At 40.5% G+C, this 16158-nt stretch overlaps 2 protein-coding genes across 3 annotated transcripts; one reads left to right on the top strand and one right to left on the bottom strand.

Annotated features, from left to right (window-relative positions):
* The first annotated feature begins 332 nt into the window (after positions 1-332).
* LOC112170139 (rDNA transcriptional regulator pol5) lies at positions 333-8505 on the top strand. The gene is made up of 8 exons (XM_024307312.2): positions 333-926; positions 2210-2335; positions 2433-2630; positions 4249-4476; positions 4587-5708; positions 6127-6414; positions 6765-7233; positions 7370-8505. The coding sequence occupies exons 1-8, from the start codon at positions 396-398 to the stop codon at positions 8227-8229; spliced, it is 3822 nt and encodes a 1273-aa protein (XP_024163080.1). The 5' UTR covers positions 333-395; the 3' UTR covers positions 8230-8505.
* Positions 8506-10715: 2210 nt separating this feature from the next.
* Positions 10716-13446, bottom strand: LOC112169597 (transcription factor GTE7). Of its 2 annotated transcripts, XR_002924763.2 has the most exons (4): positions 11751-13446; positions 11432-11648; positions 11099-11310; positions 10716-10989 (listed from the first exon to the last, which is right to left on the bottom strand). XR_002924763.2 is itself a non-coding variant. In XM_024306651.2 (3 exons), the coding sequence occupies exons 1-3, from the start codon at positions 13215-13217 to the stop codon at positions 11252-11254; spliced, it is 1743 nt and encodes a 580-aa protein (XP_024162419.1). In that variant the 5' UTR covers positions 13218-13446; the 3' UTR covers positions 10716-11251. The 2 variants fall into 2 exon arrangements, 1 of the variants encoding a protein (XP_024162419.1); XM_024306651.2 differs by having other exon boundaries at positions 10716-11310.
* Positions 13447-16158: the final 2712 nt, after the last annotated feature.

The following is a 16158-nucleotide window of genomic DNA, read 5'->3' as shown; positions in this document are numbered from 1 at the left end:
ATAATTTGGATTATTTATAATCTATACTATTATTAAGAGAAGAGAGTTTGTCAGCTAAAATAGAAAAATTTTACCAAAATATCCCTCAAATATTAAAAAACATTTTAATTGAAATATTTGAGAAAGACAAAATGGTTAATTCATAAATAAAAGAAAATTTTAAAAATTAAAAATTAAAAACAAAATATGTTCAGTAATTTTCTTTACATTCTGTGAAATAATTTCTCACGTAATTATCGGATATCTATATGGTGTGTTTAGAGCGTAGTTAAAATAAGCAAAACCGTATATAATATTTTTTGATTTAATATAGGCAGCCATAGCCAGTGTTGCCCTAATATACTACGGCCTTGTCTCCCTAATATACACTGAAGCCAAACCAAGCTCTGAACCAAATGGAGGTAGAATCGAATGCCCTCAAACCTATCCAGAGGCAGAAGAAAAGAAAAGCTTCTGAAGAAACCAAACCCCCAAAACCAATGGACGCAGAGACCTCCACCACCGTCAAACCCATGGAGAAACAGAAGAAGCGAAAAGCTCTGGACAAAGAGAGACGCCTCCACGCTGCAGCGCCAAAACCACCACCGTCCACGGATGATGTAGTGGAATTGAAAACCACCGAGCCACCACCCGCCGCCGCCGCCGCTTCTTCTAGCGGCGGAGCTCCTCTTCTTCCGGAGTTCCATGTCGGCGTGTTCAAGGACTTGGCTTCTGGTGATGCCGCGGTGAGAGAAGCGGCGGTGGAGGCTTTGGCGACGGAGCTGATGGAAGTGCAGAGAGCTTATGAGGGGCTTGAGAATAAGGAGTTGGTTGAAGGCGGGGGAGTCAAGTTGGAGGCCGAGAAGGATGATGGCTTGAATGACTGTGCGCCGTCGTTGAGATATGCTCTGCGGAGGCTCATTCGTGGTGTTTCTTCATCGAGAGAGGTTATTCTTTTCTCTCAATGCTTTCCAGTTTTCAGATTGAGTTTTCGATTTCGTTTTGTATTTGTTTGCTTATGGTTGTGGTTGTGGTATAAATTTGAGCTTTTCTGACTGTGAGAATAGAGTGGAGCATCCTTGAGTGGAGGTTTTCAAGTGTCAGAGTTGTTTTGGAGCTGCTACTTACATTAGTTTGATTTCTGTAATAGTTTTTGTGATTTAGGACTCTGTTGAATGTGAAGTGTCTCATTCTTCTCGAGCACAGGCACTAAATTTGGATTTTGTGCTTTGAAACTGAATTGTTTTCGCGACTTAAAGTCCATCAAAGTTACCTTTGCCAAAATGCAACTGAGAAGCATCGGTTGCTGTTGACACCGAGTGTAGTTATACCAGGCATATGATTTGGTCTGATTCTATCTGTGAGTTTATTTAATAAATAGTTTGCAACTCCTTTGGTTGCATACTAGCAATTTGGTTCCGTTCTTTAAAAAAGCTTAAAAAGTGATTGGTTGAATTTATCATAGTTCTTTTAACTATGGTCGGGTCTTTAGTCTTTACTGACATACTCTTGGCTGTATATATTTTAAACTTTGTTTGGAAGAGGTCCCCCCACACTAGTTACTGTGTCTCTCCACATGATAGCTAATTTTAGGAAGGAGTTGCTCTAGAAAATTGCTCACAGTTCTTGAGCATCAGAGTGTATTGCCAGAATGAACATGAGTGAATGAAGTGGATACTTCCGAGTTGTGCTTAAATAGTGTTCAACATCCCACAGAGTTGAACTCTATATTGTGAACTCTATATTTTTAGGCACTGTTGTAATCCCAAGAAAGGGACATATTAATTTGTGCTTAAAGATATAGAGTTCAATTCTGTGGGATGTTGTATTACTTGGCTTTTAAATTTGTCCGCAGAGCAGACTTTGTGTAGATACATTGCTGTCATTTTGATCTGTTACATGGTTGTAACAATATTTTAGTTTATGAACTTCAATTATGTAAGAGGTTTGGCATGACTTTAAAGAACTTTCTGTAATTTTATGACATTTCTTATATAGGACTTTAAGAGTGGATATTAATGTGTTCTGCTATTAACCTGATGACATTTGAACATCCTTGTGCATGATTTTAGAAGTAAATGGATGTTTTCAAACACCTTAGAACATCCTTGAGCTGCTGTGCCGGACTTTAGACATGATGTCGTTAAACACGATTTCCTTAACCTAGTGAAACTGCTTATGGAGCATAATTGGCTAATTCTACGTATGCATGATTTTGTTTCTTCTGCAGTGTGCAAGACAAGGATTTGCATTAGGTTTAACTATTTTAGTAAGTACCATTCGCAGCATCAAGGTGGACTCATTGCTGAAACTCATAGTTGATTTCTTAGAGGTCACTTCATCAATGAAGGGTCAGGTAGGCACGATCTTATCTATATGTGTCCAATAATTCTTTGTTCCACTTGCTGACTCCCCCATAGAGTTAAATAAATTGCTTCCTCTTGGCATTGCAGGAGCAAAGGGATCGTCTTTTGGGTCGTTTATTTGCTTATGGTGCTCTTGGACGATCAGGAAGGCTAGCTGAGGAGTGGATTTCTGACAGAAACACTCCGCACATAAAGGAATTCACTAGTCTTCTCATTGCTCTTGCATCAAAGAAGAGATACTTGCAAGAGCCTGCTGTATCAATTATTTTAGACTCGATTGAAAAGGTGAGAATTCTGTTTGAAAAAAATACTATATTCTTTATCTAATGCCTTGTTTGGCATTTCATCACCAATGAATTATGGGAATCACGCCCATCACATTGTGGTTTCTATATGATTCCTATGAGCTCATACTGATGATGAATTATTGTATTTAACTCATTGAGTAAGGACTACTCTTTAGACTTGGTGTATGAACGCAATACATTAGATAATTGGAATGCATGTCATATGACTAACGGTCATAAACCTTACTGTATTGTACACCTCCTGTTTCTTGTGGCAGACACCCTCTTTCTATAGTGTGTTTTGGCTCGTTGACATGTCCAAATGAACTAGAAATTCAAGTCAAGTCCAAATCTGGAAGGGAAAAGTTTTAGGAAACGCTTTCTCAATCATCTGATCTTATCTCAGTAACTTAATGATCGACTTATAATACAATTATTGATCTTTTCCACTCATTTTTTTGTTAGTAGTTTTGGATTGGATTTATTTTATTTTAGAAAGTAGCTATTAGTGGTGACCTGAGGAATTATGTGAGGAACTGTGTGAATTGCCAACCAAAATCCATGGATTTAGTTGATTTCTGGATAACTTTGCGTCAAGTCCTTGGACTTAAATATTTCAGCACTCAGACTAGGCTGTCTTTCTTCAAATGTCTAGAGCTGATCTTAACTTGGAACTTGGCTATAAATTGTCTTATCAGAGATGTAAAACACTTCATTGTATTCTGCTTTCCAGATGCTTCACCAATCATCGTATAATGACTGTAATAAGCCTTCGTCTATTTGTCCATGTACTTGCGTCCGAAGTTAGGCTGAAAAACTAAATTTAAATGGCCCTTGATTTGGTCAGACAGTTGCTGAAGCTATACATTAGATTAATAGCACAGTTGCAGAAGCATGATTGTGGATGTGTGTTGTTTGTCCTCAAATAGGACATTCATGCTTGTAGTTCAAACCAAGTTCAAGTCTTTAAATTCTAGAGAGTTAGAAGGCTTTCTATGAGAAGGAAAGCATTTTTTGTTATACAATATCATCAGATCTAGCTATCCTTGTTAGTTGCAAGGTCTTTGGAGTGAATCCTCACAGCTATCCTTTTTACGAAGGTTTCCAACCCAGACCTCCTTTTTGCTCCACTTGACCCACTAATTCCCACTTAACATGTGATCATGATACCCCTTTTGCAAGAGTTCTCTGTCAGCCCCTCCAACCTCTTTGCCACATGATAAGGAATCTCAAAAGGTGAGGTATAGTAAATGCGGAAGATACTCAATGCCGATTGGACTGAAGTCAACCTTCCTTCCCTTGGCTATAAAGCTTTGCAAGCATTCTAATGTTTTGCTCCCTCTCAACCACTAGGTCCCAAAGCTGTTGGCCCTTTAATAAGGTGGCGAACACAGGGAGAAAGAGAATGAATGTTTGTAGGGGTTTTTGTTTTGGTTTCCACTGCTTTGTTTTGGCTTCTTCCCCCTTTAGTTCTTTTTACCTGATTAGTTCTGATGTCAAGTAGGTATCATCTTGTGGTATCATCTTCTAGTCCTAATGTTTTGATGTTAAGTAGGAAGCTTGCGGTGTCATCTTCTAGTCCTAATACTTTCAGGATGTGCATTCCATATTTGCAGTTGCCCCTAGAAGCGTTGTTGACTCATGTTCTAGAGGCTCCAGGACTTCATGAATGGTTTGAAGGGGCTATTGAAATTGGAAATCCTGATGCTTTGCTTTTGGCTCTGAAAATTGGAGAAAAAGTTTCTGTGGACAGTGCAAGATTTGGGAAACTTCTGCCAGACCCATTTGTTCCAAACAAACTGTTCTCTGCTGATCATCTATCTTCTGTTGCTAATAGTTTAAAGGTACTGTTCGTTTATGCTGTTGTGTATGATCCATATGTGGTGTGCTTATACATGTCTGAAATTAGAATTAGAAAATACATTCTTAAACATGTGTTTTTTGGATTACCCAGGAATCTACCTTCTGTCAGCCACGCATTCACAATGTTTGGCCTGTTCTAGTAAATATTCTGTTGCCAGATAGAGTTTTGCAGGCTGAAGATGCACTGACTATTTCAAATTCCTTAAAGAAGCACAAAAAGAATCGCAAGTCTAGCTCCTCTGATGAAGATATTGAAAAGAATTTCCAGTGCTTCTGCGAGGTGATTATTGAGGGATCCCTTCTCCCATCATCCCATGATCGCAAACACTTGGCCTTTGATGTTCTGCTTCTTCTCCTACCGAGGTTGCCTGCTTCTTACATACCAATTTGTTTGTCTTACAAAGTTGTTCAGTGCATGATTGATGTACTTCCAACAATGGATGCTTGGCTCAAGAAAATCGTGCAAAATTTTATTAAGACATTATCAGAATGGGTCGGGGATGATGATGTCAGAAGGGTTTCTGTCATTATGGCTCTACAGAAACACAGCAATGGTAGATTTGATTGTATCACACGAACAAAAACAGTTAAGGATTTGATGGCAGACTTCAGAACAGAATCGGGTTGCATGCTGTTTATTCAGAACTTGTTGAACATGTTCGTGGATGAAAGTCATGCTTCTGATGAACCTTCAGATCAGAGTATAACAACAGATGACAATTCTGAGATAGGTTCTATTGAAGACAAGGACTCTGTTGCAATGGGAAATTCTGATTTTTTGAAAACATGGATAGTGGAATCCCTCCCCTGTATATTAAAAAATTTAAAGCTAGAACCAGAAGCTAAGTTTAGGGTTCAAAAAGAAATTTTGAAGTTTCTAGCTGTTCAGGGTTTGTTCACTGCATCTCTTGGCACTGAAGTGACATCCTTTGAATTACAAGAGAAATTTAGGTGGCCAAAAGCAGCCACCTCAAGTGCTCTTTGCAGGATGTGTATTGAGCAGCTCCAGTTACTGTTGGCAAATTCTCAGAAAGGAGAAGGTCCACGTGGTTTGCCAAATCGACTCGAGTCAAATGATCTTGGCTCATATTTTATGCGGTTTCTTAGCACTCTGTGCAACATTCCTTCAATTTCTCTCTTTCGACCTTTGGATACTGAGGAAGAAAACACTTTGAAACAATTGCAAGCGATGGAAACTTCACTTTCTAAAGAGGTACTTTCTTCACCCTTTTTAAGTCAAAACATACTGTGGGGAGGGGAGGGCTGATTTCGAGTTTAAGCATCTGGAACATTGTTCCACTTATAGAGTGGAGGGATAATGTGGTAATTTTTGCATGTCTAAAAACTTGGAAATGGTTGAGGTTTAGAAGTGGCTTTTTTTTTTTTTTTTTTTTTTTTTAAATTAATTTTTTTGTCCAAAGATAATATTCATAATACGGTACATGCTGATGTCTTGGATGACTCCCATTCATGTTGTGTTGTAGCCTTCTAGCCTAGTGTTGCAAAACTACCTTGAACTCAATTTTTATATATGTTGACCAAAAGAAAAAAGTTCCACATATAAGCATCTGATTTTAGCTCAGTTGCTTAGCTGCTCTATCTTCACTTACTAAATGCTTTGATGATGGCAGGAAAGGAATTGTGGGCTTAGCAGCGAGGCAAATAGGTTGCATGCACTAAGATACTTGCTCATCCAGCTGCTTTTGCAAATGCTCCTTCGACCGAAAGAATTCTTAGTAGCGGTGTCTGAGCTTATTATATGCTGTAAAAAGGCTTTCCCTGTTTTTGATCTTGTTGATTCCTGTGGAGAAGACAACTTAGATGGTGATGACGCTCCTGCAGTAATGGATGTTCTTGTGGATACATTACTTTCATTGCTGCCACAGTCATCAGCTCCTATGCGAACTGCTATTGAGCAGGTATGACAATGAGATTTTTGGCTTCTGGCTTTTAAAATTTTACAAATATGCTATGTTCAAAATATGGTTCCAGTTTTACATTTCTAGGCATTTTATTTTATGGTGCGAATTATTCTGTAGTTGGACAGCAGTTCCCTGAGTTATATGCGTTGTCAGTGATACTTCAATGGGGTTTTTGCCTTTTATAAACACAGATACTATGATAAACTAGATTGCATGAAGGTGTAGATTTTGGAAATAATGTTACTGTGTCTGGCCATTTATAGATGTGGACAGTGTCTGGCCAGAAAAGTTGCACTATTCCGAGCTAAATTTTACGCAATTATATATTTTGCATCCATTTTGTGCAGGTCTTTAAATACTTCTGTGTTGACATCACGGATGATGGTCTGCTGCGGATGTTGAGGGTCATTAGGAAGAATTTGAAACCTGCTAGACATCAGGATGCTGATAGTGAAGACATTGACGATGACGAAGATGAAGATTTTCTTAACATTGAAGAAGATGAGGTCATTGATAGAGCTGAGACTGGTGAAACAGGTGACAGTGATGAGCAGACAGACGAGTCTGAGGCCGACTCTGAGGCTGACTCTGAGGCTGTTGATGGTGTTGGGGAAGTTCCCATGGAAATTCCTGACGCTTCTGATGAATCAGATGGAGGGATGGATGATGATGCAATGTTCCGGATGGATACTTATCTTGCACGGATCTTCAAAGAGCGAAAGAATCTAGCTGGGGGTGACACTGCTCATCAGCAACTCATGCTGTTTAAGCTTCGAGTTCTTTCTTTGCTAGAAATTTACCTGCATGAAAATCCAGGTAAGTGTGTTGTATTGAAATTAGCTGCAATGCAGAAGGTGCCTTTAATATTTATCAAGTATGTGTTGAACTTTTTCAATTTTTCTTTTCTAATGCTGTCCTTTTGGTTTTTTGGTTCTGGTTCTTGATTGAACAGATAAGCCACAGGTTTTGTTGGTTTACTCAAATTTGGCTCGCGCGTTTGCTGAACCGCATACTGCAGAAAGTAGTGAACAGCTTGGACAGCGTATATGGGGAATTCTGCAAAAGAAAATATTTAAAGCAAAGGACCATCCCAAGGGTGAAGATGTGGAACTATCTACTCTAGAATCCTTGTTGCAAAGAAATTTGAAGTTGGCTTCAAAACCAATCAAGAGAAAGAAATCTGCTGCCAACCCGTCAAAGAAGAAGCAGTCAGCCTCCTGGAACCGACAGAAAATGATTGCTTCCCTTGCACAGAGTTCTACCTTCTGGATTCTGAAGATCATTGATGCAAGAAATTTTCCAGAGTCTGAGCTGCAGAGAGTTTTTGATATTTTCCAGGGTGTTCTGGTAGAATATTTCAGTAGTAAGAAGTCCCAAATCAAATCTGAATTTTTGAAAGAAATATTTAGAAGAAGGCCTTGGATAGGGCGTTATCTCTTTGGCTTCCTTTTGGAGAAATGCGGAAGTTCAAAGTCAGACTTTCGGCGAGTAGAAGCACTTGATATGGTGAGTGAAATATTGAAGTCCCCGGGCTTATCTGATGGAAGCGGCCAGGAAGCTTTGAAGAAAATTATGAAAAGCCATCTGCAAAAACTGTGTCAGTTGATAGAGCAATTGCTTACAAATATGCCAGAAAAGCAGTCAAGACGAGCTGAAGTACGGAAGTTTTGCGGGAAGATCTTTCAGATGATAGCAACCCTTAAGCTGAGCAAGTCTTTTCTCAAGAATTTAGCTCCAGATGCTCACGCCAAGTGTGAATCACAACTTGGTGATCAGTTTAAGAACTTGAAGAAGATACAGGTGAAAGAGTAAATTTAGCTGATTATCAAGAGTGGTTCTAGAGAAGCTTCTTTTCATCCCTGAACAATACTGGAAAGTTTGTGCTAATAGCAAACCCCTTTTTTGACTTCACCTTTCTGTAGAAGGTACGTGTTATAACTTGATAGAATTTTTCGTTGAAGACTCTTGGTCGGTGGAAGCACATTTCAATTTAGATTGTATTATCTGATTTCATTATGTAGTCACTTTTATAAGTTGAGTTGTCAGAGACGGAAAGAGTTGATGACAGTGGAATGGGACATTGAAATTTCTCTCTCTTTATTTAAAGTAACAGCACTGGAAAGCACCTGAACTCTACGGTCGCGTTTGTTTTGCCTCATATAAGGATTGGACAGAAAACGACATACCCAATCAGATCATTTGAGACGTTTGGATGGCCAGATGTGTTAGGATCGGAAATTTTATATCCAATCAGACATGGATAAAATTTTTTGTTGAAATGGTGTGATAAATTAAATCCTGCTATTTATTTCTTCGTCTTTCAGCCTCATTGACAACTTAGAACTTCTCTCTTCCTCTGCGAACTTCACCTTCCTATGCTTCGTCACAATTCTCTGGCCCTCTGCGGCCATTTGACCTCCTGTGTCTCTCAGGTAAATCTCTCTTGGAATTAATCGATTCATAGATGTTCGATCATATTCCGCCACCACCGCCTTGATCGCCGTCGTCACCACCTCCATGAGCGCCACCAACAGTACCTCCCCAAGTGCCGCTGTGAATGACTGCATAATCATGATCCAGATCTGTTCAATTTTTGTCTAGAATTGTCGAAGTGAATTAACTGTAACATCTGTTGATTCTGAAATTGTCATCGTCGTGCTTCAAATTTTTTTCAAAAAAAAATAAAAAGAATCTTATCCAGTTCCCAATCTTACTACATAAACGCAAGATTGGTTTGGAGTTAGCATCTCCTATCTAATCTAATCTAGTTTAATCCAATTTGAAATCTTAAATCTAATCTTGTCTACTCTACCAAACGCGGCCTATAACTGTTATTGTCATGTATTCTATAACTGTTATTGTCATGTATTCTGTTGATTTTCATGACACATTCAGAGCAGCTTTTGCATTTTCTTATCCCATAGTACTCGTGTTATTTAGAAAAACTTTTCAAGTTCATGGATGAACTGGTGGATGGGTCTCTTTTGTGCACATCACATCTTTGACGTCTTCTTGGGTCCTGATTATTATGAACTATCAAATGACCAATTGGGAACAATGTTGCCACTAAAAAAAGGAACAGAATTTGACCTTTCGTTGTGTATAGAAGTATAGAATTGTCTTCCCTCCATGCTCAGGGTATGTGATGGGACACATTTTCGAAAGTTCGATGGTGACGTCAGTTATCAAAAGAGCGTTTGGTAAGGCGTCAAATTTCTATGGGTATTCAAATGTTGGGGTGGAGTTTATAATGAACGAGGCTGGTACAGACCTTGTATCCTCGTATGTTCGTGTAAATGTGCCGTCTAAATAGGCTTTCAATATGTGAATATTCCGGCCTAATCGTCAAAATCAATTTGGACAAGTTCAAATTTTCTCCTATTTGTGTTTATTTTCTGAATGTTTTAACTAGTAGTCTGCAAAAGATAACGTAAGTAATCCGATTGCAGCAGATACATACTCACCACTTTTTGCAACATTTCCTTGTGAGTTTTGTTAATTTATTTGATATATTTTAAATGATTTTGTCGAAGAAGTACGATCTTTTAAGAGTGAGAAAACCAACGACACTCATCATCATGATTCATGACAGTACATATGTCCAAACTGATGTGGATGAAGTTTATAAGTGGTGTATTCATGAACTATAGATCTATTAGCAAATGAAACAAATTCTAGTTAACGATATCTGCCATTCAAATCCTTCACATACATACGTCAAATCGAAAAGGAAATATCCATAATGTTTGTTCTTTTCCATATTCCTTTGTGCATAAATACGTATATATTACTACGACAATAGATTCAATAGAACACAACATTAACACGTGGATGTGTAAGCATCAAGGTTCAAAACTAATGCTCTGTAGTCGCTCATCAGCAGCTTCTTCTGGACCATCTACTGTCTTATATTAACTCGGAACTTTTTGTGATAGCAACATCACCTACTTCGAGAGATTTGTGCATATGCAAACCAGAAACTTGATCTTGCCCTTGTGGTAATGGGAATTTGACACTCCAGCTCATGATCCTGGGGAGTGATAATTTCCTTCACTCGTTTCCTGGCATTTTATTTGTCTGTTTCTTACCAATTGGGTTTTTGCTTATACGTTACACTTTCCAACACGAACAAGTTGCTTGAAAAGATGGTTAACCGAAGCATAGAATCTCTATGTTTAAAGGTACGGGAAAACAAAGTCGAGTTTTTTTAGCTATTAAAAGGCCAGCTTGGTGGTGCTGTGCTTCTTCAATCAAGTAACTAAGAAGCAGAAAGAAATAAACAAAACAAGACACAAGCATAGGGAATTTGGGGAAATTTATGTACTAGCTTAGCTGCTGCTGATCTCTTGGTAATGTGTACAAAGTGTTTCCAATCTCTCTAATCTTCTCTCCTCTCACTACTCTCTCTGCTTTCCACTACACTGTTTCACTACATTTTACCCCCTACGAACCTACAACAATTTTTTTTGTTCATTTCATAGTTCTTTACACCTCCAAGCAAAACAACCAATGCCCACACAACTTCACAAACTAAAATTTCTGCTCGGTTCTGATCGGAGACCCTTCTCCAACCTGCAACACAGTCGACAGAAAACCTCAGCCCACATCCACCATAATCTTCTATTCAATCTAATCGGTAGCAGAACAGAAATTGACAGAAGCCAAATGCATTCATACATACCTCATCATCACAATCCAGAAAACCATTTAATGCCTTTCCCCACATAGAAAGCATGCATCCAAGGAGTTCTTCTCTTCTCTTCAGCCAGCTTCCCACATGGGTCTTTCCGTAAAAGCACTTCTTCAAGGCTGCAATTGCAATGCACAAAGGAGTCTAGGACTGCGCGTTATCATCATCCGAGTCACTCCCTGAAGAACTGCCAGAATCTGAATCTGCAAACATCCCAACCAAACACACATTTAAGCATTTCTCTTACGGTTTTGGTTTTGCCTATTCAGAACCAAAAATAAACTTCTTTGAAGTCAATTCAAAAGTTCAGTTATGTGCTTATACCGCTTGATGAGGAGGAGCCACTGCTTGAACTGCCGGAGCTGCTTGAACTATTATCACTACTGGCATTGCCCCCAACATCTTTCTCAATCTCAACCGGAGGAAAGCTGCTCATTGGCATGTCATCACCAATATCCACATCTTCATCTCCCACTTCCCCTTTCTTTGGCCTCTTCGGCTCTGCCGCTGAGACATCAATTTTCTCACTCGCAGGCAATTCCTGCATGAACAAAATCATAGGCACACCCAATAAGTACAAATTGCATGTTAAGCACAATGCCATTACAAGTCAACTTGGAAATTAATGGAACAGCTAATTTACCTCTTGACCTCCTCTGTTCGAAGCAATGTTGCTATTGCTGTTGTTGCCCATCAGTGCTTGACGCTTAATCTTGCTAACCATCTTTTTATAATTTGTAACAAGCCGATCAAGCTCCCAAAGGGTTTCTGTATCTACAGCCTCAATGTCAAGCTCAATCTCATCCCCATCCTGCTTTAAATGCCCATTCCTCTTCCTAATAATCTGCACAACTTGCTCCATTTTCTCCTGAGGCAAGCTCTGCAACCCAAGTCCCAGCTTATGCTTCTCCTCCATGCTCATATCCCTCTTGTTTGGGTCCTTTGCTTTTGGCTTCGGCTGCTTCAAGGGCTTCACTTGCGGCGGCCCCTTCACTTGCGAACTTGTCCTCACTGGAGAATTAGCTAATGGTGGATTTGATGAGCTCACTGGGGCTGGGACTGGAACTGGGGTTGGAGCCGGAGGGGGCCGAACCACCTCAGTCTTCTTATCGATCTTCATGGGCATTGGGTCTTCCCTCCTGGGCGGAGGAGGAGGATGCCTCTCAGGCTCAACATGGTTCCAAGAACTGGCCTGCAATTCCTCCTCATCGGAAGCTCCTCGATCCCCACCAAACCCATCCCCCAATTTGTCAATCAGGGGCTGGAAGAGCTCCTCAAACAAAGAGCGAAGCTGATTGGCGTAGTTGTAGACATCATGGCCTCGGGGATTATACCGCATGGCATTTTCAAAGGTCAATCGCACATCAGCAGCGAATTCCAATGGCGTCGAATACAAATTCTTGGATAGATTCATTTTGACAGTGCCCAGATCCATGGGGTGCTTGATTATATCATAGTAATCATGAAGCTTCAGTGTCACCACATCAACCGGCTTTTTGAAGATCCAGGCGTGCTTGTGCTTCATCAGCTTGGACAAAATCTGCCCACAATTCTTCATCAAATTGACATTCTCCGAATGCGATCGCTTCAAATTGGAATTCGAATCCTTGCCGGGGGCGATCGGCAAGGGCCGCTTCGAGCCGGCAATCTTCTTGGTGGTGTTGGGCTTTTTGGGCTGGGCCGGCCTGGGATTGAAGTCGCCGGCTTCGATTCGATTCTTGAGCACACGAATCTGGTCGAGCTCAGAGAGAAGGCGATTCTTGAGCTCCACAAGCTCTTTTCTGGAATAGGTTGCGATGTTGAAGCTGACGTATTGGGACTGAATGAGGTTGAAATCAGCAGCGGCGGTGTTCGTTGTGTTTGATCGCCGATGGTGGTTGATCGACGAAGCGTCGTCGGACGCCGTCTGGGTCACGGCGGGTGACTCGTCATTGAAATCGGCGGCATGATGCTGATGATGATGAGCTTGGAATTTGGTCTTAGGGTTAGGATTGTTACGGTTTGGGTTTGAGAAAGGGACTTTTCCCATGAATCCTCCGCCTCCGCCGCCGCCTCTGGGCTGCTGTGGCCAATTGGGTTCGTTCCGATTCGCTAAGACGGCGGACGCCATAACTGTACAGAATTCAAAGCTCCGTCTAGGGTTCCAGTTGAGCTCCGGCTAAGGATTCTCAATGCAGGCGGAGCACCAGGCACCATGAATCAGCTCGGGCGTGACCCCCACGCGCCACAAATGGATCCCACGCGCCGTCAATGATTGGGACGGGACGAGAGAGAGAGAGACGCAGAAATGTGTAGAGGTTAGGGTTTGGGGATTTTACCCTAATCTGAGCGAGGAACGAGAGGAGGCCTAGGGCCGCTTCTTAAAGGCGGCCAGATCTACCCGGGGACGTTTCGGGCACCTTCTCAGCCGTCCGCTCTCCATCCGACGGCTCCCTCCAGTTTCCTTCCTGACCGGGAAGCTGACCGTACTATCTGGCACGGACGGCTCCGATGCAAAAGTGAGTGCACGTGGCGCCATGTGGGGGCGTCTGATGGAGGGAAAGACGTTTCCTCGAGGCGGGATCTGTAATTTGGATTTCGTTTTGGACGACATTTGGGATGAATTTGTCGTGCATTTCGGTTTTCAAAAACATTTTGAGAGTGTGGGGTCCGGCAGTGATGACGTGGATTCGGGTCCTGGTCAGTGGCGGACTGTGCGAGTTCCGCCGTGAACGCGAAGTTAAGCGCACGCGCTATCTCCCCCACCCCTTTATTTCTACATGGGTATTTTGGTAAATTTACTCACGACACTTGGACTTGGTTATGATGAACGACAACATCAGGCAGCGTTTAAGAGATACCTGAAACGACAAAAAATTTCACTGCGGTTCTTTTTTTTTCTCTCTCTTTTTTTTTTAGGAAATTAGAAAGACTAAGGTAAATTCACTAAATTGCATCTTTGGATAAATCATTGAATTTTTTTTTCTGGGAAATTAGAAAAGCAAAGGTGAATTATTATTTTTTTTCGATGAAAGCCAAAAAAACATTTTGATAGTGCAAGTGTTCACTATTTATTTTTATTAAAATCTCTAGCATCTTTGGAGAAATCATTGAATTATAACAAGCTACTAAATTAAAGTCTCATATTTAATGAGGCAGGTTTTGTTGGTTAATTACAGTAATGTGGTTGTATTGATAATTTGGTGGCCTCGTATTTATTCATGAAAAGGAAAAAAAAGAAAAGTGGAGCTTTCCAAGAGCTTGAATTTTAATTTAGGAACTCTTTTGTATATAAATAAAGATAGGAAGTATCTAAGAAAAGTTTGTAATATCCCATCAAATTAATGCAACACCCTCTTGAGATATTAGTTGAGTTTGACTACTTATTTTTGTCTAAAACCATGGTCAAAGACACAAACACTAGATTGATGAGTGGGTTAAATGATTTGTCACTAGACCTTATGTAGTTGTTATGTTTATACTTTATAGTATTGTCATTTAATGCTTTTTCATAAATTTATTTTGGTTTTTTTTTTCCATCAAAGCTTCTGAACTCGTTCAAGTGGAATGGCAATATTACAAGTAGGAATACAATACAAACATGAGTTATAACTGCTTACTTCGAACACAGATAAATATCACAAGATTTACTTTTCGAATGAAACTAAGTGTTACGGGACTTGCTTTTCTCTGGCAACATAGTGGCTTATTAGTATATTATGGGTTTGAGTAAGCATTAACTTTCCGATATGTCACCACTTTTGTAAAGCGAATAGAATTGCCAGAGATGCACTCTTCGCTAATCGGTGCATGTTAGAATACATACTTCATGTTGAGACTCTCGTTATTATCTCGGGATATTCTCTCTATGCATATTATAATTTGGGGTTCAGGTTTCATGTCCCCCCCCCCCCCCCAACAAAAAAAATGTATTTTGCAGTTTCATTAATGAGCTTAAAGGCAGCCATATTGACCTTCTTTCAAAAAAAAAAAAAAAAAAAACCAAACGTAAAGATCAACACATATGTACATACCTTTCTAAAATTACAAGAAACAAACAGTGGAGCTAATCGACAATGCAGCACACCGCCTCCACCAATCGACGTAGCACCCAAACTCAACCATAACTCGAGCCTTACCGTCGACATGCACCACCGGCAGCCTCTATACGCGACAACCTAAGGGTGCGACACCATTGTTCCTCAACCCTCACCGGTTTCCGGCAATTTCCTCGCCCTTCCGCCACCGTCATTCTACCCAGCAAGGAAAGCGGAGCAAAACCCAGAAACCCCTCTGCTCGCCGACTCCTGACGACACCGTTCGAGCATCACTGGAGCTCTCGGCTCCGCATGTCTTCTTTTTCCGCCCTCCAGTCCAAACCGAGCGAAACCACCTTCAAGAATAGAATCAGCGCCTCGTCAAACATCAAAGCCCCCTAGTCCCAACCTTTGATTCTTACCAGAGCCGCCGCTGGTGCGTGAGAGACGCTAGTTCCGCCGCCCTTGGCTGCTGGAGTTTCTGACTACCTCTACTAGGTAATTTCGTGCTTCCTCTTTCGTTCGAGCTACTAATTTGAGTGGAATGGACCCTAATAACTTGTTATCTGATTTGGAGGAATTTAGGTCTGTCAAATCGTAAGATTTTGGAGAAGAGAAGTGTTGAGTCGGTGTCCATTGAAAATGGATTGAGGTAAGGGTCATGAACTCTGTGTTGGATATGAATTTGGTTAAAAATTGGATTAAAGATCATAAATTCTGTCGTTTATTTGGATTATGTGAGGATTTGGTGGATTTTTGCATTCTGGGAAGTTTTAGAGAAAAGAGAAACTATTGGGTCAATTCGATTGATGTCAAGAAAAGGGTAACACCTTGAATTCTATTTTGGATGTGAAATATTGGTTGAGGGTTGTTTATTGATGGTATATTGTCAGCTAGGGATTCAAATGATTGGTGATGTTGGAATTGCAGCCATGACGGAATTAAACTCTTAATTGGAAACGAAGATTGGTAAGGGCCTGGTTTGGTGATCTTGTAATTGTTATGGTTGAGTTGAACAAATTATGATGGTGATTT

Source organism: Rosa chinensis, chromosome 6 (genome assembly GCF_002994745.2).
Source record: "Rosa chinensis cultivar Old Blush chromosome 6, RchiOBHm-V2, whole genome shotgun sequence".
NCBI lineage: Eukaryota > Viridiplantae > Streptophyta > Magnoliopsida > Rosales > Rosaceae > Rosa > Rosa chinensis.
Note: the sequence above shows the minus strand (reverse complement) of the source record. Positions and strands in the feature narration are given on the sequence as shown.

Coding starts and splice junctions, on each gene's coding strand:
- LOC112170139 (XM_024307312.2), top strand. CDS start 396: ATGGAGGTAGAATCGAATGCCCTCAAACCTATCCAGAGGCAGAAGAAA. Junction 6,415..6,764: donor TGCGAACTGCTATTGAGCAG/GTATGACAATGA, acceptor CATTTTGTGCAG/GTCTTTAAATACTTCTGTGT. Junction 7,234..7,369: donor TTACCTGCATGAAAATCCAG/GTAAGTGTGTTG, acceptor TTGATTGAACAG/ATAAGCCACAGGTTTTGTTG.
- LOC112169597 (XM_024306651.2), bottom strand. CDS start 13,217: ATGGCGTCCGCCGTCTTAGCGAATCGGAACGAACCCAATTGGCCACAG. Junction 11,649..11,750: donor CGAACAGAGGAGGTCAAGAG/GTAAATTAGCTG, acceptor TTGTTCATGCAG/GAATTGCCTGCGAGTGAGAA. Junction 11,311..11,431: donor TGGCTCCTCCTCATCAAGCG/GTATAAGCACAT, acceptor GGATGTTTGCAG/ATTCAGATTCTGGCAGTTCT.